The sequence below is a fragment of the Pteropus medius genome, unplaced genomic scaffold, assembly GCF_902729225.1.
Source record: "Pteropus medius unplaced genomic scaffold, Ma_sr-lr_union100, whole genome shotgun sequence".
Taxonomy (NCBI): domain Eukaryota; kingdom Metazoa; phylum Chordata; class Mammalia; order Chiroptera; family Pteropodidae; genus Pteropus; species Pteropus medius.
Window position 1 is genome coordinate 11,416,338 of NW_024342471.1, and position 24,172 is coordinate 11,440,509.

At 37.6% G+C, this 24,172-nt stretch overlaps 1 protein-coding gene across 4 annotated transcripts in view; it reads left to right on the forward strand.

Moving 5' to 3' along the window:
• The window catches only part of DHX35 (DEAH-box helicase 35), a 68,025-nt gene that overhangs the window by 6,985 nt on the left and 36,868 nt on the right, over positions 1-24,172 (forward strand). For 3 of the 4 annotated variants that reach the window (XM_039864333.1, XM_039864335.1, XM_039864334.1), the window contains exons 3-8: positions 3,283-3,375; positions 9,710-9,787; positions 15,314-15,418; positions 17,278-17,339; positions 18,155-18,224; positions 20,171-20,230. In XM_039864333.1, coding sequence (XP_039720267.1) covers positions 3,283-3,375; positions 9,710-9,787; positions 15,314-15,418; positions 17,278-17,339; positions 18,155-18,224; positions 20,171-20,230 — 468 coding nt within the window. Of the gene's footprint in view, positions 1-3,282; positions 3,376-9,709; positions 9,788-15,293; positions 15,419-17,277; positions 17,340-18,154; positions 18,225-20,170; positions 20,231-24,172 lie in introns of all 4 variants that reach the window. The other variant, XM_039864336.1, reaches the window with a different exon arrangement.

Here is a 24,172-nt window from a genome sequence, read left to right on the forward strand (position 1 = left end):
TCTCTTGTCATTCATAAGAGACCAAAGTGTAAACTAGAATCAGAACATGTTTGTTTACAGTGAGCCTTAGTTCTCTAGTACAGATGGACCCAGTCCTTGGACACGTTTTCTCACTGTTACCAAGTCCATGTGGGAAACCAAATTATAATCAGGAAGTGGGCTCAGAGCCACACGTGATTTAGATATAGCTGAAGAATATTTATTTCATATAGCCCCTGATGAAGGGTGATGCCTCTGGAATGACCTGATAGGTGTGCCCACCAGCACCCATGCCCCTGTCTCTTTCTCTGAGACAGTGCTGGGTGAAAACTGCCGAGTTCTTATACTTAGGGAGTCCCTTTGTCTAAATTGTGCTAATAATTCCTCTTCTATTAATATGTTCTTTCTCCAAATGGATATAAAATGACAGCCTTCTTAATTTAGCCAATTGCCTTGATCAGTTTTATGTGGACCCAAACATCTTAGTCACTCATGTGTTGACAGTCTTTGGGTTTCTTCCTCAGGTGATTAACCTCATCCATTATGTGTGAATGCAAACTAGTTTGACCCTCAGGAGATAAAATTATAGGTTCATTGTTGCTTCCTCACCATTGAGGGACACGGTTTGAGCTGTGATGCAGTGTCTGGACTGCAGATTCAAACCCAAGCTTCATCATTTGTGTGCTGTGTGACCTTGCTTCACCATCTGAGCTTCTGTTTTATCTATAACATGGGACTAATAGTAGTACTTCTCTCATGGGATATTGTTATGAGAACTAGATGAGATAATCCATACGGAGCATTTAGCAAGATAGCTGACACGCCATAAATGTTCAAGAACGAGGATAATTGTTTACCAAGTATTTAATTTTGGCCTTTTCTTGACTGATCCTTATCTTTTAACTGTACTTATAAAATATAACAAGTGAAACAACAAATGAAAAAAATTAAGCAAGTTGTTAACATATACTGATGAACTTAAATGGTAAGAAGGAGCGGTATAAGTTACTGATAGAAAGCAAAGCAGACTTTAAGCAGAGTTAAGATCTCATAAGATGGCAAAGATAAACCTAGAAGATGAAAAGAATAAAATGTTATCCATTCACCACTCCCTTCCCTTTTAAAACTAAAAGTAGCTTTAAAAACAGAAGTTGAATCTAAAGCATCAGTAAATCTGAAGCTCACCTCCTTCTTCCCAGTGCATTACAAGGCGGTCTTCCCTTTGACACCTTTTGTAGGCTGGCATTCTCTTTGGGCCCTGGACACTGCTGTGCAATGTTGTTCTCTTATTCTGTCAAACTCAACCTCTGTGGAGCTCATTCTAGTCTTCCTCACTAGCTCTCCTTGATTTCCCTACCTGTGCCTCTTGATGGTACTCTCCTTCTGGTTTCCAAACTGGAAATCTTTTTGTCACCTCATGATGTCACACATTGGACTCTCCATTTGTAGTGCTTCGTATTTAGCACTTGAAATATGAATTATTGCCTTCAGTTTCTTCTTGCTCAAATCAATCCTGTATGCTGCTGCCCAGTTTTCTCAAACACTCACAGTATATACTGTTCCTCAGGTAAAGTCCAGTCTTTAGCTCTGCATTCAAGGCCTTTCACAATGCAGCCCTAACTATATCTCTCATAACTCATTTTCAAACCAAACCTAGAGTTTTTCATGGGCTTTTTATAGCACCCCTTGAATAGAGTTTATATAGTTTGCTTACTTCTATCTTTCTTTTGCTTATATTATTTCCCTTTCCCTGGAATGCCTTATCTTTCTCTCTGACTGTATTCAAATTGTTTTTTCAGATTTTCCTTAACCAAGTACCCATCCATCCATCAATCCATCCAGCTATCCATCCAGTGGATGGAGCTGCCATTTGCAAAATACCTGCAAAGAATCCAAACCTCTCCTCTTCCCCTATCCAAGAAAAAGAAAGCACAAAAATGCAAGCAACCAACAAGGAAGCATTCAGACTAGTCAGTAGGCCACCTGCAACCAAATCTCCTTTGGGTGCTTGTAAAAATGCAGATTCCTGGGCCCCACCCTAGCCCTACTGAATCAGAAACCCCGAGAGTAGGGCTAAGAATCTTCATTTTTAACAAATATCCTAAGAGATTTTCACACTAAGATTTGAGAACTACATATTTAGTCCCTAAATAATGCCAAATTCAAATCCTAAAACAGCCAATACCTCATTTAGCCAGTTAGGCAGCATACTAGCCTAGCTCTTCCATTCTTTACCAAACACATTGCTGGTATGGAATCAGATGAGCTGAGCAGTGACCAGAGTGGGAGAATTAGGCTGTTTTTTTACTTCACTCCAAACGAGGTTTTAATGGAATACCTTCATGACTTTATAGACCAACAGGTGTGTCTGTAATCAAATGTGGGTAAAAAAAATACATTCTGAAGCTAAGTAAATAGTCTTTTTGAATTACCTGTGACTTTTCAGTGGCCAAACCAGTGTTTCTGCTTACACAGACTGTGTAAAGGAAGGCTTAGTGGAAATATTAGAGGTAACATGTGGGTGCTCTTTTGTGAACTTAGATTTAGAGTTAGAGGTGAAAGCATATTCTTTCTGTGTGGTTTTTTTTTTTTTTGAAAGAATCAATGAAAAAATTTAAATAGGTAATACATGCATGCTCTGCAAAATTCAAAACTCTCCTTCACATTCCTGCTCCCCATCAACCCTGTCCCCGTCCGTTGGAGACAGTGTAGTTACCAGTTTCTTGTTTTGTTTTTCCCCAAAATAGCTTTTACATAAACAAGCATATTGTATTTACCCTTTAAAAACACAAATACTGGTGCATTATTCACACTGTCCTGCAACTTGCTTTCTTCCCTTAGCATATCTTGTTGACCATTTCATATCAATACAAATAGACATTGGTTCTTTTTAACAACTGCATATTATTCCATTATTGGAGTGTTTAGTAACTAATTTAACCAATCACCTGTTGAACATTTAGGCAGTTTGAATTTTGGGCCATTATAAACAATACTGCAGTGAGTATGCTTGTACATACGTCTTTGTTTACGTGTATTAGTCTACCTGTAGTATAATTTCTTATAAGTGAAAATCTTGAATCAAAGGGTATGTGCATTATATGTTTTGATAAGTTATTGTACTCAATTGCAATTGTATCAGCGTAAACTGATACCAACAGTACTTGAGAGTTGGAAATACATTTTGATAGTTCTTTTTAAAATTTCCTTTGCAAACAGCTCATTTCATGATGTTTAAATATCTTTGTTTAGGTCTTTTGAAAAAAGATATGGCTATTTATAATATATGGGTTTTTTTTTCAGCTTAGGAATCATATATTATACTTGATAGAAAACTATCAGACAGTGGTGATTGTTGGAGAAACAGGATGTGGGAAAAGTACACAGATTCCACAAGTGAGTATATATTTAAATGTCTTTGCTCTTAGGTTTGATTGGAAGGGTTTTGTAACTTGAGAACTCTCTTTACTGTCATTTGCATTATTAAGATCTCTTCTCGGAGGAAATATTCAACCCAGCTAGTATTCTTTATTAAGCTTTTGGGGTGTATAATTTCTTTGATTAATACTGAAGTAATAGTCATCTTCAATTTATTATAATTCCAATTTATTATAATAACTGGACAGCCACACTCAGAAAAGAACAATAGAGACTCATTCAAAGAAGTATAATGCATATTTTCTGTCCTCAAATCATTATAGTTGAAGAGGAAGTGTACGATGAATACTTTTTAGTTGTAAATAAAAGTTGACTGTTACAGAACGATGCAGTGCTTTGGAAGAAAGCTCTCTTCAATCATATCTGGTGTGAATAGAATTTGAAAGAAGGATCAGAGGAGACCTTGTAGAAAAAAGGGTACTTGAAGTCGACCTTGAACAAGATGTTCTAATCCAGTGAATATTGTGGTTAGACATACTGGAGTGGAGAAGTGTTTGGGGCTCAACAAGAGTGGAAACGTAGGATCAAGAGTGGAAAGAGAGGGTGAGATCAAAGTCTGTCTAAGAGCCTCGACTTGGAGGGTGAGGAATGATATGTAAGGGGTCAGGGACGACAGTCCTTGCAGGTTTTTCTTTTCTTTTTTAACATAGATTTTTTTAATTGAAGTATAAAATACATACCAGAAAGTACTTAAAATAATTGTCCAGCTTGATAAACTTTCACAAGTGAATACACCTGAGTTACCAGCACTCAAATCAAGAAAAAGAGCAGAACGTTACTAGAACCCCAGTTGTGTCCTCACCTGGTCCCCTGCCCTCTTTTCCTGCCCCCACAAACATACACACAAGGGTAACTTACTCTGGCTTCTCACACCACAGATCGGTTCTGCCTATTTTTGAACTTCGGTGAGGAAATAATATAGCTTCTTTTGCCCACCCCAATAATGGATTTAGGATAGGGCCCAGATGGAGGGATCTCTTTAAAGTTCTCCAGGTGATCTAAAGTGTAGCTAGGGAAAGGTAGGCACAAAGGAATGACCTGGGGAAAGGACAGCAGAGGAAATGCTGACCTGGAGGGAAAATTTATGTGTAGATGGCATCAAAACCTGGGCAAATTACTTGCTTACAAGAGGGACACAGGAGAAGGGCCATGTTAAATTGCCGGGAGATTATAAGGTAGGAGTAGTAAGAATAAAACAAGTGATAATTATTATATGTATTACATAAAGTGATCAGTTTAAACACATTAACCTGTTTAATCCTCAGTGACCCTGTAAGGTAGGTGCTCATTTTACAAATGAGCACCCTATAGAGAGGAGTGAGGTAGGGAAATATAAAACAGAGGTAAAAGGCCATGAAAGATGAAATGATTTTAGTTTGTTTTGGAATTAGTCTGTATAATTAACTAGTCAGCTTACTTTAACTGTTATGGTAACAAAGAACCTGAAAATCTCAGTGGCTTAACACAAAGGTTTTTTTCTTCCTCATGTTATGTGGCCTTCTCGGGTTGATGACCCAAGATGTGGGCTGCTCCAAGTGATCACTGGGTCTTAGGATGATGGCATAGCTCTTACCTGGGATTTGTGGATTTTGTAGTAGATGGCGGAATTATGAGATGGCTCTTAAAACTCCTTACTGAAGTGGCACTTCTGCTCACATTTCACTGGTTGAAGCAAGTTACATGGGCAGGTCTGATAGCAATAGCATGGCAGTGTACATAACCCTCCCACAGGGATGGGTGGCCCATATTTGGATCAGTAATACAATGTAGCACAATCATGCGGTCATATTCCCCAACGAGGCTTAGCTACTAGGGAACAGAGGGGTCCTGCTGAGGGGCTGAGTCCCAGGAAAGAAAGGCCTGAAGGAGAAAGGAGTAGGGTCTGAGGATCCAGCTTGGGTGGTGTGGCAGCAAACAAAGGTAGGGGTTTTGTTGCTGTCGTTTGTTTGTTTTAATTTTAAGACTTTTAAAAATATTAAACATTTTTTGAATATTTAATAGGTTCACGTGGTTTAAAATTTAAGACACAAAAGGACATAAAAGAGAAAGATTTCCCTCTGCCCTATCTTGTGATACTTCCTTTATGCAGATGTAACTGATGTTATCACTTTCTTGGATAGAGGATTTTTAAAATCGCATTTACAGAACAATATGTTGTGTGTGTGTATTTTTATATATATATAGATATATAAATATGTATATATTCCTCCCTCTTTTTAAATACAAATGGTAGCACCTGTACTGCTTTTAAAGTACCTTGTCTTTTTTTTTTCACTTAATGTATAGATCTATTTTCAGTCGTTTAGAGTCTAGTAGTTATGTAGTTTCTACATAATTTATTTTGCCAATTCCCAATTGATAGACATTTAGGTTGTGGATTTCTAGTTTTGTATTATCACAAAGACGTGATGAGTCAATCTGCTGATAGATCATTTTGCACATATGCGGGTATGGTTATAGAATAAATATACTAGTTATGGATTTGCTGAGTCAAAGGACATATGCATTTGAATTTAATTATTTTTAAGGAACTATTTTTTATAAGCACTATGTTTTTTGCATAGGAAATATAGTCATATGATATCAAATTTAAAAAGCACAAAGGAATTATTGGTAAAAAGTGAATCTCCTAAGCTTTGCTGGTGAAAATGACTGAGATCATTGTGATGGATTATGTTATTGGTTCAGGTATCTACTACCCCTCCTGTGGAAGGATTATTCTTTTTCTTCACCCCTCAGTTCCTCTTCTCTGAAACAGTCATAGTTCTCAACTTCTTATGAAACTAAATTTGAGTTATGGCTTAGGAAGATTAGAAAGGCTGAGGTCACAGCAAGGATATGGAACAGGTCTTCCTTAACCAAACTGTTTTGCTAGATTTATATACTGTCTTTCCTTGGACACATACAGCATGCCACAGTGCCAAACACCAGTTCTGAAATTTCACAAACTGTATGTGGAACCTAGATGATATTTTTTCCTAGAGCACTGTTAAAACAGTGGACTCCAAAAACAAGCTCTTTATTACAATTTTCATAAGCCGTTTTTGGTGGGGTTCTTCTTAATCCCACTCTTTAACTAGAAGAGCAGATTGGGTGAACTCTAAAAAAGTGGAGAGAACTCTGATGGAATTCAGTGATCTCCCTTTGTGACATACCACTACATCTTGATGTACATACTGTACCTGCTTTTGCAGTATCTTTAAATTTCCACTTGTCAGCAACCAGAAGTGTGCAGCAGAAGTCTGAATCTTAGGTGTGTTGAGAAGATTGGCTTCATGGATAGGTCATTTATTATGGAAATCGTTTTGTCTTTTGCTTAACACAGCTACTAGGAGATCGACTACGAGTCTGTATGTTTTATTTTGGATGGTAGAATTGTGCCCTGGTTATGTGGCAGGGCTTCGATATGCTGAGCTTGAATCCCAACTCTTAGATTTCTATCTGTGTCCTTGGACAGATTATGTGACCTCTTTTTTCATGTCTAAATTGTTGACGATGCTATTATAGGATTTGTTGGGAAGATTAAATAGGGTTATGTCTGAAAGGCTCTCAACACAGTTCCTGGCATTTAGTAATGTACTCGATGAATCTTAGATATTATTCTTGTAGTATTGATCTTGCATTTGTGTTGATTGGGGCGGTTGGTAGTATTTTGTGTATGTATTTAATACAAGAGTACAAGAGAGAGGAACTTTACAGGTTTTATAGCAAAAAAACCTACCTACATTATGTAAAACATTTTGTTCCTTATAGTCATTTTCTAAACTATTATTTTAGCTAATTTTAGACTAACAAAAGTTGTAAAAATGATATACCCCTCACACCACTTCCCTTAGTACAGTAATCAAAAGCAGGACATTGACATCGGTACAGTACTACATAGTAGCTAGGCTGCAGATCTTACTTAAATCTCATCAGTTATCCAACCAGTGTTCTTAGTTCAGTGATCTAGTACGTTGCACTTACTTGTTATTTCACCCTAGTCCATCAAGTCTATGAGAGTTTTTCAGTCTTTCTTCATCTTTCATGCACTTGACATTTTTTGAAAAGTACTAGCATTTACTTTAAAAAAAATGTCCCTCAATTTGGGTTTGTGTGGTGTTTTTGAGCATTAGAATGAGCTTATGCATTTTGGAAAGAACACCACAGAAATGGTAGGTCCTTAGTGCATCGTATGAGGGTTTTCAATGATGTTGATGTCTTACCACTGATGAGGTTAATCTTGATCACTTGGTTAAGGTGCCAAACTTGGTTAAGGTTTTGCTTATAAATTTACTGTCTTGTCTTTCATAGTCGATTAATATCTTGGGGGAGGTATTTTCAGGCTGCAGATACTCCGCTTTTCTTTAAACTTTTGCCCACTAATTTTAGCATCCCTTCTTGGATCTTGTCTGCAGCAATTACTTAGGCAATGATGATTTTCTCTTTTTCCTTCTACCTTTAGCAAATGGAATCTTCTATAAGGAAGAACTGTCCTTTCTCCCTCATATATTTATTTATTGAATTATTTATGTATTTCAGTATGGATTCATGGATATTTATGAGTTAAAGTCCAATACCATCATAATTTATTTTATTGTTAAAAATGGTCTGGCTTTGATCATTAGGAGCTCCTTCAGTTTGGCTCCTGTGTGCTTTCTAAAAGCCTCCAACCTTTTTTTGAACACTTTCTTACTTTCTAGTACCACAAGACATTTCAGTCTTGTCTTATATTTCCCCCGCTCTAGTGCAGGGATCAACCACTTCTCCAAGAAGCCCTGGTTCCTTTTACTGGAAAATGGTGTTTAGAAATCAAGATTTGGGTGCTAGGGTGCCCATTGCTACTGAGATGTCTTTGCTGTAAATCTCAGTGGAAAATATATATAAATGAATATTCATAAATACATTCCTCAGACTTGGGAAAATGTATATGAATACTAACCTTCATATATAAAAACCCCTAAATATCTGTATCAGTCTGTATATGTGTATAAAAACCCATTGATTTAGCTAATAGTTTTTATTCCAATTCAATACCATAGGGCTTATTTTAGCCTTTCCTTATCTGTAACTTTTCTCCAACAGTGAGATACTCAGATTTCAGCTACCATATATTTACTTACCTGTTAAATTCTAGTATACATGTAAAATAGTTTCAGAATTACAAACCCATCCCTCTGTTGGGGTATTTACTAACATTTACAAACCAGATTACAGTTTGTACTAACATTCATTAGCCAGATCCTAGCACAGTTCTTTTTGTCTTTAGCCTTACGGCATCCATTCAAGATATTGCTTTCTAGTTACTTAGGTTAGTCCTTTTCTTCCCCACCCCCGTTAGTGTGATCATGTTACTCATTTGTAATACAGACAGGGCCATTTGTTAGTGTTTGTATTTCCTTTTGATTTCCATCCTCATCCTGGTTGGTTTTGTTCATTTGGGGGATATTTGAAGAGTATGGGAAACATGACTGGGGTTCTCAGAACCACACAAAAAGATCTGCTCAGAGCATTGTCACTCCCTCTTTATCCCTGCTGTTCTGTTTCTATTTTTCATCTTTCCATCCCTCTCCTACTGATTTTTCATTGATAACTATTTAGTTTCTGGTTTGTCTTTCCTTATTTCCTTTAAACAAATGAGCAAATACATGTACCAGCATTTAAAATTTTTATTTTCTATTATAGAAGTGATATAAATTCATGGTAAAACAATTTAGACTTTATAAAAATATGTAACTGATAACCACTGTTATCCATTCTAGATTTAAAAAATGCATATACTCAAATACATACATAACAAATCTATATAGCAAATAAATACATATATAAATCAGCTAAATGCATGTAAAATTTTTATTTATGCTAATATAAATTAAGTAATGGAATATATACATTATATAAAATTTAATTGGTTTTATTTAATCTGGCTAAAATATTTTGTATGGTTGATATTCATATTGAAATGTCTTTGTGTGTACTTTGAAATTCTTGGTCTACAGATTCAGCATTGTTCTGAGTGACTCATGGATAGTTTTTTTATTGAGTCAGCTGTAGTAAATGGAAATTTTATAAGATTTGGGAGTCAGAATGTTAAATTTGTGCCTTGGTTCTTCTGATTATCAGGTCTGATGGGAGTTTAAATAAGTCATCTAACATTTCTAAGCCTCAAATCCCTCATTTGCAAAATAACTTCTAAAATGTCTGATAGAAGAAGAACGATCTGTTATTTTTATCACAATACAGGGTCACCTTAGGGGAGATTGTTTCTAGGAAATGATGTCAGATGTATACTTAGATGTGATTTTGTTTGTAGTACCTTGCAGAAGCTGGCTGGACTGCTGAAGGAAGAGTTGTGGGAGTGACCCAGCCTCGAAGAGTGGCTGCTGTTACAGTGAGTTTGTTTTTTTGTTTGTTTGTTTTCTTTTGTTTTGAATTCAAAGACTTCATCTGTGTCTTCTATTTCAGTGATTTTTTTTCTTGTTTCCTAAAAGCCCCAAGTGAATATGATGATACTTCTTAAGAATTTAATTCTTCAGTTTAAAAAGAACTATGGTCTGATTATTTTTGTAAAATTGATATTCATGCATTATGAATTTTTAAGTAGTAATAAAGCACAGAGAAGTCAAAACAGAAAACGAAAACAATTTCCAAATCTCATTGTCCAGCGAAAACATTGCAAACATTTATAAACATCATTTTAAGCTTCTCTTTTATGTTCATATAAAAATGAATGGTTGGCTGGATGGATAGAAATAATTTTATAAAAATGAGATCACAGTCATATATTTGCTTTTGTTGAATTTAACAAAAGAGGAAACTGAAGTGAAATTGGGAGTATTACTGAACCTTGGGTAGATAACTATTCACCATAAGAGAATTTATTAAAGCTTGAAAACTAAGAAAAAAAGATTACAAAGAGCTTTAGGACATTAGTTCTTTTTCAAATTACGTTATATAATTAGTTTCCTATTAAAGACTAAATTAGCACACTTATTCTTTCTACCTTTCCCCCATCCATTTGTTTTAGATGTAGTACTGTAATTTTTATTTCTAGATTTAAAAATATATGTTCTTTTCTGTAATCATAACTCCTACAGGCATTTATTTTAATTCTAGTTTAAATAGTTCTAATGTTTATCACAATTATTTCCATGGTTTGCCAACCTTGAATTGCTCATTTCTCTTTATTTCTTGATTGGCTGAATTTGATAAGCCCGAGGATATTTGATTGTGGTTTTTGTTAATATGAAATTCTTGATTCCACTCTCTTTCCCTAGGAACTGTGCAGACATTGTTCCACTGCCTTTGGCATGGAGGATCACTGTACAGAGAAGTCTGAGGTCCAGTGGGCCTTTTCCCCCGCTAGCTTTCTGGCTTACTTTTTCAGCTTGAATGCTTGTAAGATTCTTTTTGCACCAGGATATCTTAATGCTAGTTGTTCTGTCTCATTTTTTCTTAGGTATGGAAGAACTTTTAATATGCAGGTTCAAATCTCTTTATATTATGCAGATTTTTTCTATCATATCTTGGCATACTTTTCTGTTCCATTTCTGTTCTCTTCTTCTAAGAGCATCAATTAAGTGCATATTAGATTTTCTTTGTTTATTTTTAGTAGTTATCACTATTATCTGTTCTTTTCTAGTTTGTTTTGTGAGATTTCTTCAAGCCTGTCCACAATGTTCGTGATCATTTTTAGTCAGATTTATTCTATTTTGGTTCCTTAATATCTCTACCTGGGTCTCATAATCACTTCTTTGAATGTTTTCTTTCTCTTCAATAAATAGAGAAGTGAATATTTTAAATGGGAAGAGATATTATATAATACATTACAAATTTTAAAAGCAGATACTACTACATTTTTTAAAATCCAGAAAAATAAGTGTTTTTGTTAATTAACTGCCTGACATCTTTATGTAAATCTTTTTTCCTGCAATTTGGCTGCTTTTTCATTGGTCACCTCTTTACATGACAGTGATTTTCTATTATTTTCGTACAGAGAGAGTAGAGCAATATTTTAGTGTTACTCCTGCATGGTGGATTCTGATTTGCTTTTTATTATTCACACTGTGGAAAAGTTTCTTTAATATTGTAACTGGCTATTTATAGCATTATATAATTTTAGAGATTGTTCTTAAATTTGAGAAAAGCCTCTCTAGCATCTTTCATGTCCAGGCCGTGAGATTTGGAGACTGTTGGCAGACTGGTTTCTGATCTGTACATTTGAGACCTTGTTTCTCTTCGAATCCTCTGACTTTGCGTCTCTTCCTTAAGCTGTTTTTAGTTTAAGCTTATAATTTCTTTGAAACTGGATTTCTTTGGCTGAATTCTACTTCTCTTTCTTTGGGTAATAGTTTTAAAGTTTTTTAAACTTTTTTTTTTTTTTGCTCGTGTTTCTTTCCTTCTTTCTTGGTCGGCTTTAATGTGGTGGGCTTATGTTAGTACTTTTAATAGCTGCAGAATTGTGAGGTTGTGCTGGTCTGGATAATGTACAACCTCTCACCAAATCTCTTATTTTCCTTTTCTGGGGCATGAGGATGAGGATCTGGCAGTACATTCCTTGGTGATTTGAGAGGGCTGTAATTGCTCATGGTAAAATTCTCTGGGCTTTCTGATTTGGGATTTGCTGCTTGTTCCTGACTGTCTGCCTTCCTCAGCTTCTCCTCCCTTGTGATTCTTTGCTTTCAAAGTGGGTCCCCCATTGAGACATTTCCCATGCCTCCTGGGCCTGAATATAAGGCTGCTTTCTGTTTTGCTAATCCGAGGATTGCTAGTCCTGCCTTTTAGGGTGGTAACACAAAGGGAACCAGCAGCCCGCTCTGCTGATAAGGAGGTTGGAGCCTCTCTCCTGTGTTCAGACCTCACAGTATTTGGCAGCCGTCCTTCCTAGTTTGTTGTTTGGGCTCCTGTCTATCTCCTCCTTTCCTTGAAGATGGAGGTTTTGGTTGATAATATGTTTTATTTCTTTTGTTGTTTTAAATCAGCTCTGAGAGTGGCAAGTGGGGATAAAAATGCTTTTATTTTGTCATCTTTACCTGGACAAGACATTAATTCTATTTCCCAGAGTTATTTTTGCACTGTACTAATTATTGTGTAATCCTTTTTCCCAAATTGTCTTCAAGTTTGAAATTACTATTATTCCCCTCTTTAATTCCCCCCCTCAGCTTCCACCTCTGACCTATGGATGTTGCTGTTTCCCCTTAAGAACTGGATCTCTGAAGGCAGAGTGTCTCCTCCCACACTCTCTCGGCCTGCACCCAAGGCCTGGCTCACCTGGTGCACTGCGGCTGGGTGGAGGGGGCAGCATACCCAGGGCCTGGTCCGTGGCTCCACCTGGGGCGTGAACCCAGGACCTTCTGCGTATAAAGCAAACGTGCTATTACACTATGGAGCCACCCCCAAGTTTGAAATTATTGATAAACATTTCCAAGTCTTATGTGTGTGTGTAAAAATGGAGTTAACAGTTTGAAAGTACGTGATCTTTTATGTCACAAGACATGACTCAATTACTTAAAATTAGAGCAGTTTTTCCTATTTGTGGTTTGGAATCCCAGCTCTTAATCAGTGTGCATTTTAGTTCCAAATTTATAGCCATGGATAATTTCCATGAAGCCACATACTTTGTCTGGAAAGAACAAAAAGTGTATAAATTAACCATGTAGCATTAATAGAGCTGTCAAGATTGAAATGCTGCATCTCAAAAAGTACTTTGTGTGCCGACTGAAATCTGAAAACAATCTCTTAGCCTAAGAACAGATTGCGTAAGCAGTTGCTTGATCACTGTGAGAGGTAGTTACTAATGAGTATGTTCATTGGGCTCATATGCTCTGGGTTTGGCTTCAAGGCCAGTCTGTGTCTTGAGCTGTGATCCTGGACAAGCTCTAAATTTGTCATTTTAGTTTCTGTCTTATCTACCTCATGGGCTGTGTGCATACTTAATGACATACAACTTGTGAAAGCTTGAAGCATAGTACTTGTAGGTAGTAGGTGCTCAGTGATTGATATTTTTTTCTTTTTACCTCCCTTTTCCTATATTTATTTGTTTCTGTCAAAAAGATAATATTTATCCAGTCCAATTGATGAGGTTATTGGGAGTACAACTTAACCATTAGAGGTGGAAATCTATTAAAAAACCAATAGACTATGACCTTTCAGATATCAAGGTATGTGACCGTAAATTAAATTTTTAAAAAAGTTTGAAAATAAAATACTTTTAATAGAAAATGTATATAAATAGTGAAATAATAGAACTAAATTTGTTTGGCTTTTGCCTTATAGACCCATAAAATGATTTTATTTTTATGGAGAGGGTTGGTTTATTTATGCTCATTCTTATAAGCCTATCCTCATCAACTCTTAGTATTTCTGTGTACACATTCTCCATTTGTACCATTTTCTGAGATTTATAGTATAATAATCTGTAGGGTTGAAATTGAAACAATAACAATAACAAAACTGTCGTGATGAAATACTGTTTATCGGGAAATATAACCTGCAGAGGTAGAGCAATATAGGATGAATTTCTGGTTTCATAAGATGTTTTGAAAGACTACGTGGTGTATACCAGCTGCTGGATGATTGATTCTGTTTTGGCCTACCAGATCTGTAATTTCAAGTCATTAGGCAGAGCCACCACATCTGATCCTCATCTGCCTTCAGTTTCTTAAACACAGTTGGCCAGAGAGCTGCGTGCAGAGAGCCTTTGGGTTCCTAAGCCTGAGGCTGCTGTGGCCCAATGACTGTAGCTGTAAACTCTGCTTTAGGACATCTGTGCCAGCCCACATTCCAATCCCAGGACTCAGGCGCTTGGGGGGAAGTTGCCTTACATGGGGGAGGTGTGCTAGATTCCCAGGAAACCTCTATAATGTTGCTTCTTTTTGGTTCTTTTCATTTAGGTGGTTTATGTGATGAATGTCATGCTCTTTATTTTCTTTTAAACTAAATTAAAAGCATTACTGTTCTTCCTCGTTCATAATTATTCATTATTTCAGATATTTTCTGTTAATAAGATAATAGTCTTTGATATCATTCTTGGAGAGGTATGAGATTTTGCTGTTGAATTATTTTTTTTCTTTTTTACACTCACTTTTTCTTGTCATATATTGGTGGGTGAAAAATCTATCTATAGTTTATGATCTTCGTAATATATTATGTATTTTGTTTACTACTTTTACTTTATTATGTTGAATTGTTTCCTTTGTTAATCTTCTCATCCACTCACCTGTCCTTTTTTTACTTTTTAATCTGCAATCTTGTCTTTATTTTCTCTTTTAATGGTTTTGGTACACTGTTGCAAATTGTTTTAGATGATCTCACTTTGGAAACATTCTTTTGCTTCCAAAGAGAAAATGAATTTAGCCCAGAATTAAATTTGATCATTTCTGTTCTCCTGGCTTCATGGTTCAGAGGAAGGTCTTTATTTCAAGGTATAAAGACATGAAAATTTGTCCCTAGTTGGTGTGCTAAAGAGTAAAGAAGGCTTTAGGAACAGAGTGAATCTTGTCATTTCTTCTGCTTTCCTTTTTGCTTTGGCCACCAGGAAATTTAGAACTGAATTTGTAGTTCAACTTAAAAACTTTAGCATATCTGTGTTTTTAAATTTTTCTCATTGGCCTTGATCTTTTGAATTTTATCTGTCATTTCTTTGATCCTGATCTGTAACATCTTTATATGATTCTGTTTTTTATTACATATGTTCTTATAAGTTGCCTCAAGTTGATTATAGTATGAGGTGAGAGATGTAAAGTTAATAAATTGCAAAGGTTATCACACCTGTTCTCTAATCACCTTTCCCTATTCCTTTCATTTTCTACCATGTTCATATACTATTTAAAAAATAAGTGACCTTTAGATTTTCCATAGTATGTGCTCTGTGCAGTAATTTCTGTCTCTATTTTCAGCATGATCTTTCTTCCCAAAGGTTGCAGGGAGAGTAGCTGATGAAAGGGGTGCGGTGCTGGGCCATGAGGTGGGCTACTGCATCCGCTTTGATGACTGCACTGACTCGCTGGCTACAAGAATTAAGGTGAAATGCTCAAGCTGCTTTTCCTGTTGTAAATAAGGAAGAAGGTTATTTTGGGGGAATTAAAAACATGCAGCATCACTGCTGACAGGACATCGATACCATGGTAGAAAGTGCATGAAATCATCCTGGCCATCAGGGAATTGAGTCTTTTAAGGACCTTGGTTCTATGGATGGAGAGGTTGAGGACCTGGGAGGTTGAATGTTGCCTGACATTATGTGCCTGTCAGTGTTAAAAGCAGGACTCAAAGCTGTCCTTTCTTATGTGTGTTTTATTGTTTTTCCACTGATCCACATAGCTGTCTAAATATAGAAACATGCCTATAAAAGGCCTAAGAACACGGACAAGGTAGTATAAATTATAAAGTGTAGAATTCACAAATGTAATTTTTCAATTAGAACTTTCTTATTTTTACATGACAATAGACTTTACATGTGTGTTCTTTGACCTAGTCACTAACATTCAAATAATTCGCTGTACAGTCAACTCAGCAGAGCATCTGCTGGGTACCACTATGCTGGAATAAAGGACTCATCAAATAGTACTCTATAACAGTGAACATGCTGTGATGAAATGAAAATTGGTTATTAGGATCTCAGTTAATCTCAGTTTGAATAGAGGAAAAGCGAAATTAACCACATGAGCTAAATGAACAATGTAGTGATTTGTAAAAATATGGACCTCATTTTCCCAATTTCAGTAATTTGTTAACTTTGACATTCATTTTACTAGGTAAGAGTAATATTCTTTTGTATCATCAAATATGTTGAAACAAGTTAATTTTTAGATAAATTTCAGTGGATTATATAACCAAATTATTATTATTATTTTTTGATCTGCTATTAAAAAAAGCTTTTGCTTTCCATTTGGTCATAATTTTAAGGTGCTCAGTTCTTAATTGGTGGTCTGTCATTGGTGGCAGGCAGGTTCTCACTTTCACTCCAGTGTGACTATGTGGCAGCTGGTACGAGGTCCAAGAATAGTGTGATGAGAATTCATCCTGCTTTTATTAATAAACAAAAAGTGAAAACACTAAGATATAGCTTGCCAGGGAGATGTTTAGGCTTGTTAAAGTACTGAATTGTTTTGAGGTGAGAGTAACAACATTTAATTGTTACTGCATATTTCTAAAGCATGTTATAAACATTCATTAACAAACATCCTAAATGATGATAGCTGACATTCTTGAACACTACCTGTGTGCTTTGTCCTGTGCTAAACACTTTACATGTACTATCTCACTTAATTCTCACAATAACCCTCTGAGGTAGATACTTTTATTATTTCCATTTTACAAATGAGGAATCAGGCTCAGAGAGCGTAAGTAACTTGCCCAAAGTTCACGCAGCTAGTAAGGAGTAGAGCCAGGATCTGAACTCCCAGCACTTAGTCCCCATAGCCCGCGTCCTTAACCACAGCTCCTTCAAGCCTCCCTAAAATAATATCAGTTGACGTTGAAGTTAATCACCTCAAGAGCTGCAAGTCCAGTTATCTGAGACTCATGATATTCCCTTGGGTAGACACAGGTTTGTTTGGCTTCACTGCCTGTTCACCAGCAGTATCAGAGGTGCAGGCCCAGAGGAAATGGAGCTTAGCTGATGTTCAGATAGTAAGTGCAGGTGAAATTCTGTCAAAAGAATTGTACACCCCAGCTGAGCTTCCCATATTTGAAGTCTTTTTTTTGGGAGCAGTTCATTGCTTGATAACTAAAATGTTGGGGCATTTCCTCACAGTCCTTTGTGGGAATTGTCTCGTACACATGCTGGCGAAGAGGTTGTTTAGTCACTTGAACATTAAAAAAAATCATTAATATACAGTATGAATGAATTATTTCTAAAACTTCTGTTTTTTTGTTTTTTAGTTTCTGACAGATGGAATGTTGGTCAGAGAAATGATGGTTGATCCTTTGTTAACAAAATATAGGTAAATGTGTTTCTTGTATGATAACTTTCCTAAAGTTTCAATAGTACAGAAGTAGATCGAGAAGCAGTTGTATTAATAATGGGTTCAGTCTGTATTTAGCCGCCCCAAAGCTCTTCTTACCTTGGCTGTTTCAACCCTCGATGTTTTCCTTAAAATTTACAGTCAAAAAAGGGCAAATTAAAATCCCCATTGTTATTTGAATAGTCTATTGATTTATCCTTTTTATTTTGCCTCTGTTACATCCCAAGATTGATGATGACTGCAGAGTCACAGCACAGAACTGGGCAACGTTTTGTTGAATGTAATATGCAGAGTCCAAATCATTATTTATACTTTCTCCTTCCTTTTGTGTCTTTTTCCATCACTTGAGGCATTAAAATTGACCCACCCAGGCTCTGTGGTCTTCTGGAAGGGATGTCACATTTGACTTCCTGATACACATGCGACAGAGCTGTGATCATGTGCCTCTGTGTTGTTTTCTGCAGCTTAACAACTTTTAAGTGATTAGGCCTTGTTCTTTCCAATTGTGTGCTCTGTAGGGTTATATGTTATATGGTAATAATCAGGTATTAGATCCTATTGGAATCCAATGTTGGTGGTAGAAATCTTTAAAGATAGCAATAAATACACCATTGTCTTCACCAGGATATGTTGATGATGCCATTTTTATCAGTTTAAGAGGAGTTACTTGGCTTTATTTTGATATAAGGTGATTGCATGTGGGCTTAGTACCCAGAGATCCCTTTGATGATCTGGATAGGATTGTGCAGATGGTTTTTTTAGATGTTCATCGAGATCTACCTCCTGATTCTCAGTGCCATCATGCTGGATGAAGCCCATGAGAGGACCTTGTACACAGACATTGCCATTGGCTTGCTGAAAAAGGTATGACTTCACTGCCAGACTTTTGCTTTAGTTTTGTTGTCTGATTAGGAAAATAATTTGGAAAATCCAACAAAATACGAAGGAAAAAAATTTAAAGTCATCCATAATCCTACCCATTCAAAGAAAATCACTGGTAGGATTTGATGTATTATTTTCATCTCTTCATTTTTTTGTGTTTTTGTTCGCATGTATACACGCATCTCTTTTGGCATAAGAGGCATTGGATTGTATGTACTCATTTGTGTATTGCATATTTCTCTTAATATTATTACATCAAGGTCATTTTTTTCTGTGTCATTAAATATTCTTTGAAGATGTAATTTTTAGTGGCAATGTAGCCATATGTGTCTACCATAAAGTTTTTGACTCTTCTCTTGCTGTTAGGCATTTATATGGTTTCTAGATTCGAAGTATTTCGAATAATGTCGCAGTGGGCACCCTTGTAATGAAATCTGTTGCATTTCTGTTTCTTTTTTTTTAAACTTTTTTTTATTATAGAATGTTTCAAACATACCCCATAATAGAAATAAAGTTTAATGATTTCCATGTGCCCATCATCTGCCTTCAGCATTTACAACTCATTACCACTCTTATTTCAACCTTACGTCCATCTTCTCCTCCCTTCCCGTATTTTCTGATTGTTTTCTTTGGACAAATTCCCAACCACAGGTGGTGGAGAAAAGTGATTAAGAGCCTGGACTCCGAGTCAGACTGCCTGGGTTCTAATTCTGACTGTCGAGTTTTACTAATCTCTAAAATGGGCACAATAGAAGTGTTTATATGTACTCTGGTATGCTTTCTTATCTGATAGCCACTAACCACCTTAAATTTAAATTAGTTAAAATAGAATAAAATAAAAAAATTCTGTTCCTCAGTCATGCCAGCTGTATTTCAAAGGCTTTGTGGCCACACGTGCTTAGTGGCTGCTGTGTTAGACAGAACTGCTCTCTATTGAAGAGAATTCTCTTGTACAGAGCTGCTCTATATCATAATTCATTGTGAGACTTAAATAAGACAATGTGAAATTCTTAGGATGGTGCTTGACAGAGGGTCACAAACAGATGATGAGGGGCCTTTGGGCAAATTGGAAAAAGATGCTTCTGCTGGGAAGATGTCCATAGCTACATGAGGGGAGGGTGGGCTGGATTTCAGATGCCACAGCCTCCTCAGCTGGGCATCTTTGTGCTGTGTGTACACTACACAGCTGTACTCAGTGGCCCTGGAATAGTGTAGAATAGTATATGTCAGCTGCTCTTGTTATTTTATTCCTTGGCCAAAGATTTAGACTTTTTGATATTTATGAAGGCTTATCCCATATTACCTTCTTAGGAACAATAGCAGAGGGCTTATTTCACCAAATCTTTGCCAACACTGAATATTAGCTTTAAAATATTGCCAATGTGATAGATGAAAAAATAATCTCATTGTTATTATATATATTTTTTGCTATAGTTTGATCATTTCATTTCTCCTATACCTGTCAATCATCTGTTTCTTCGAATAAGTAACTTAATATCTTTTACCCATATTTCTGTCTTGGCATTACCGTTTATTGTTTATTTGCTTTTAAAGTACTTTTTTATACTTTAACTATATATACATAAATTCAGACTATCCAGAGACCTAGGGGTCAGGAAAAATGGTTTTATTTTCGGTAAATTCAAATTCAAGTCTTAAAGCTCCTTTGTAATGTCTATAAAATTTTTTTAGCTTTTTTTTATTTTAGAAAGTTTTATACATTTATGCAATAAGAAAGAATAACATGATGAACCCCCTTTTTACTTATGATTTTAATAATTATCAATTCATGGTCAATCTTGTTTCATCTGTAAGCTCCCCACTCATCTAAAAAACACACTGAATTGTTATGAAGTAAATTTCACACATCAGATTTCATCCTTAAATCTTGCACTGTTACTATTGTTTTCTGACGCCTTCTTTTTCAGATTCAGAAAAAGCGAGGGGATCTTCGATTGATTGTGGCTTCAGCCACTCTGGATGCAAAGGTAAGAATATTTCCCCCTCTTCCCCTGCCCCTCCCACCCCATAAACCCTGGAATAGTTGGACATATCCGTGGCAAGTTACCTCTAGCAAGAGCTTATCTTTGGTAGAGTGGCCTACCTTCCTTATGGGGCCATCTGATGACCTAGATTCCATATGCTCAGAGGATACTCCTTTTCAGCCTGTAGGTGGAAATTAACCTGTAATTAATTGAGTTCATGATTACTTACTTGTCTTGTTTCTCTACATACTGTTTTTCTCTTCTCACAGGCAGCTTCTTTTTATTTTTATTTTTTTTAAGTATGAGGCTATATTTCTGGTATTTATTTATGACTGTAGCATTTATATTAAAATTTTTTTGTACAATTGAGGTTTTTGCTGTACATACAATAATTTCCATGTTATTTTTTATTGCTAAGTTTGTATTATTTTTCTCTCAACTAATATTTTGGTTCAAATAGCAGTTCAACTCAACCAATAATTTCTACCACTTGATACACACACACACACACGCACGCACGCACAATATGTATGTATAGATAAATAGGTGTTTATAATTCAGTGTGTTCAAGGTGCTGAGACAGCCAAGGAGCAAGTTCTTAACTCTAGCCGGCTAGAGGGTGTCCAGAAGCTTTCATAGAGGAGGGACATCCCACTTGGGTTTGAAAGATGCGCAGAAGTTTGCCAGATAGGCAGGAGTGGAGAAGGGCATCCTAAGCATTCTCAGGACACAGGGGTGCCCAGGGCTGCGAGTTAAGCGTAAGATAGGAGTACTACCTGTAGGGCCCTACAGCGGGTGATCTGTCTGCCTCTGACTTCTACTTTCTCCAGTACTCCCCACATGCCAGCCTCACTGGTCCACTTGCCATTCGTCGGAAAAACCTAAGCATGCTTCCGCCCTAGGGGGACCCTCTTTCCAGGCCATTCTTTCCTTAGAGGTTCTCATGGCTCTACCCTCATTTCATTCCAGTTTTGATCAGATACTGTCTTCTCAAAGGCCTTTATTGAGCACTCTGTCTAAAATAGTGCAGTGCCCCGGGTGCTGTCCATCCTTTTACTCTGCTTACTTCTCTCTTTATCACTTACTGCTACCTAACATTTTATGTGTATCTAAGTGTTTGTTTATTGTGTGTCTCCCATCACTAAAAGTAAATACCACGAAGAGTGGGACTTTGACTGTCTTTCTCACTATTTTATCCCTTTCACCTAAAACAGTGTCTGGCACAGAGTAGGTGCTTTGGGTTGAATGAATTTTGGTTGACTAGGGAATAACAAGAGATTGAAATGGAAAGGTTGGTAGGAAGACCAGGTGCTGTAGGCGTGAAAAATAAGAAGTAAGGGATTGTAAGCTGACAAGGTCTTTGCAGTCTGTGAGGTCAACCAAGGATTGCCTTGCCTAAAAACATTTAAAAAAAAAAAAATGGAAAGATTGGTAAGGGTCAGGTGATGGAAGGCCTTACAGGCCAACCAAAAGAGGAAGAACTCTGTTTGGCACCTTGTCGGGAGCCCTGGGAGGGTGTGAGCTATGGCTATGACTAGATTATATTTGGGTTCTAGATAAATCACTTTGGGTACTGTGTAAAAAAGACGAGAGCTGTGGAAATACCAGTCAGGAGGCCAGTTTTATAATCCAGCCGAGATATGAAAAGGGCCTGGTTCCTGGCTTCTGGCCTCCCCATGGCTTCAGGATCTAGAACAACTTAGAGAAGAAACGTAGTGTGGCTAAGAGAGATGTCTGCATGTGTGCTCAGACTGCTTCCAGACCTTCTCACAGGCTGTAGGAGTCTGCTGTCTTAGGTCTGCCCATGATAACTTTTGGGTCAAGGCTCCTTGGTTGCCCTCTTTAATTAATTCTCATGCCCTTCACCCGCGATACCAACTGGAATGCTCTTTTGAGGACTATACCTGACCCTCCTCCTGTTAGCCCCTCTGTGGCCAAGTTGCACAGAGCATCTCTATTTTGCCTCTTATCTTCATTACCCACCTCTTTTAAAAATCATTCCCAATAGTTTTTATTGTGTTTGAAAACTATAGTGTCCCAGTCTTTTCTTCAAGTTATTGTTAAATAATACTTATTTATTGCTTATGACTGCCTTTCATTGTCTTTTGGTTTGGCACAGAGATTTTAAAGAATAGCTTCTTTCAGGCCTGCCTACAGTAGTTGATGTAGATGGACTTTCTGGAAATAATATTTTAAGTGGGAAAGTGGAGTGTAAGAAATTTGTCATGCCATGGATGCCATGACGCAGGGCATGTCAAGACCTCAGCAGCGTTCAACTGGGCCTTTGGTGGGCTAGGGCCAGTCACTCTTTCATCCTTTCCTCGTCCAGTGCCTCCTCTGTGAGGAGGAAGGTGAGGTCTGTTTGCGTATGAGGGGAGGACCTGTGGGGTAGAGTCAGTCCTGTGTGAATGAGGGTGTGGGGTGGTGGGGGCGGGTGCATGTGGGGTGTGGCATATGAGTCCCCATGTGAGAGTAAGAGAGTGAGGAGGAGAATGGAGTGGGCTGAGGGCAAGGGAAGAAGAGTAGGAGTGAGCCTGGGAACAGGGAAGGGTGCGGCTTACGTGGCATTCGACTGAGAGGTGCAGGGGTGCCAGAACTCATCCCTGGGCCCCTCGCTGCTGGATCTTTGGGTAGTAGATTAATTCTAAGCCCCACTGTCTGGAGGGATAGATAATGCTACCTGCTCTGGTTTTGCTCAGGACCCCAGCTCACCCAGCAAGCAGGTGATGGCACCAGTGACTGTGGCTGGGAGGCAGAGGCAAGTGGAGTATGATGGGGGCTGGTCACATAGTTGCCTTAAGTGGTTTGGCTGCTTTGTTAATGTGAGCCTAATTAAGCAAGCAATTACAGAACATGATCAGGTATAATTACAAAGTATTTATTGACCATTGTAACATCTTATTGTTTTCTTTTATTTGCTTCTGTCCACATGGCAGAAAATAGGATTGGGACAACTCCCACGGCCTTTTGTCATAGGTCCAGCTACTTGGGGAGAGACTAATTTCTCTTTTCAGATTCCTAGAGAAGGAACTTGGGGTCAACTGGGGTCAGGTGCCCACTTGGGACCAGTCTGGATGGGCCACAGTGTATCGGCCCAGGTGGGCGTGTTATGTGGACTCAGCTGCTGGAAGCCCACTCCTGTGGGTCAGGTCAGAGCAATCAGGGAAGGAAGCTGCAGTGAGCTGGGAAGACAACCCAGCAGATGTGCCCATCATCTACATTCCATTTCGTAGGCTGGTCTCTTCCTTTATGTCCTTTTATATTTCTTACCATGTGTCTGTGTCAGTATGATACCTCCTCTTTCGAACTTGACTCAAACCTTCCTTTTCCAGGTATGTTGAACCTCTTTCACTCTTCTTGTTTTTTCATTCTGCCTCAAAATACATACATGTTGATACGATATTTATTTTCTGTCTAGCCTGTCTGTGTGTATTTTGTATTTCCAAATAAAGATAAAAGAGAAAGATCCTAAGGATTAAGATCTTGTGCCTTCTCAATTAATGCTGAATTTTATTTTTTGAAAGAGGAATTCCCCATCTTTACTCTTTAGTAATACACGTTCCTGAGCAGCTTAGGGGTAGCCATCCACTCCAGTGACATTGTTAAGGCATCATCTTCTTCCCTGTTCTGCTTGCCTTTTTGGTCCAGACAGCCTGTCTGTCGAGCCCTTTCTAAAATCCTCTTCCTCCATCTGCAGATTCTTCCTCCACCTGCAACTTCTGGAGCCCTGCTGTCACCCCACTTTCCTGCCTCCCCGATGGCTTCCCCTCAGGCTACTTTGCTGGTTGTCTCTTCCTCCTCCAGGCTGCCCATCTCCATAGCCCCTGGTTCACCAGACACTTTGTGCTTGAGGCCATCTCGACTGTGCTCCTGCGCTCCGCCTAAGCTGCCATCTGCTGGCTGGTCACAGACCACCGAAACTCCTGTGACTCCTGCAGACCTGTG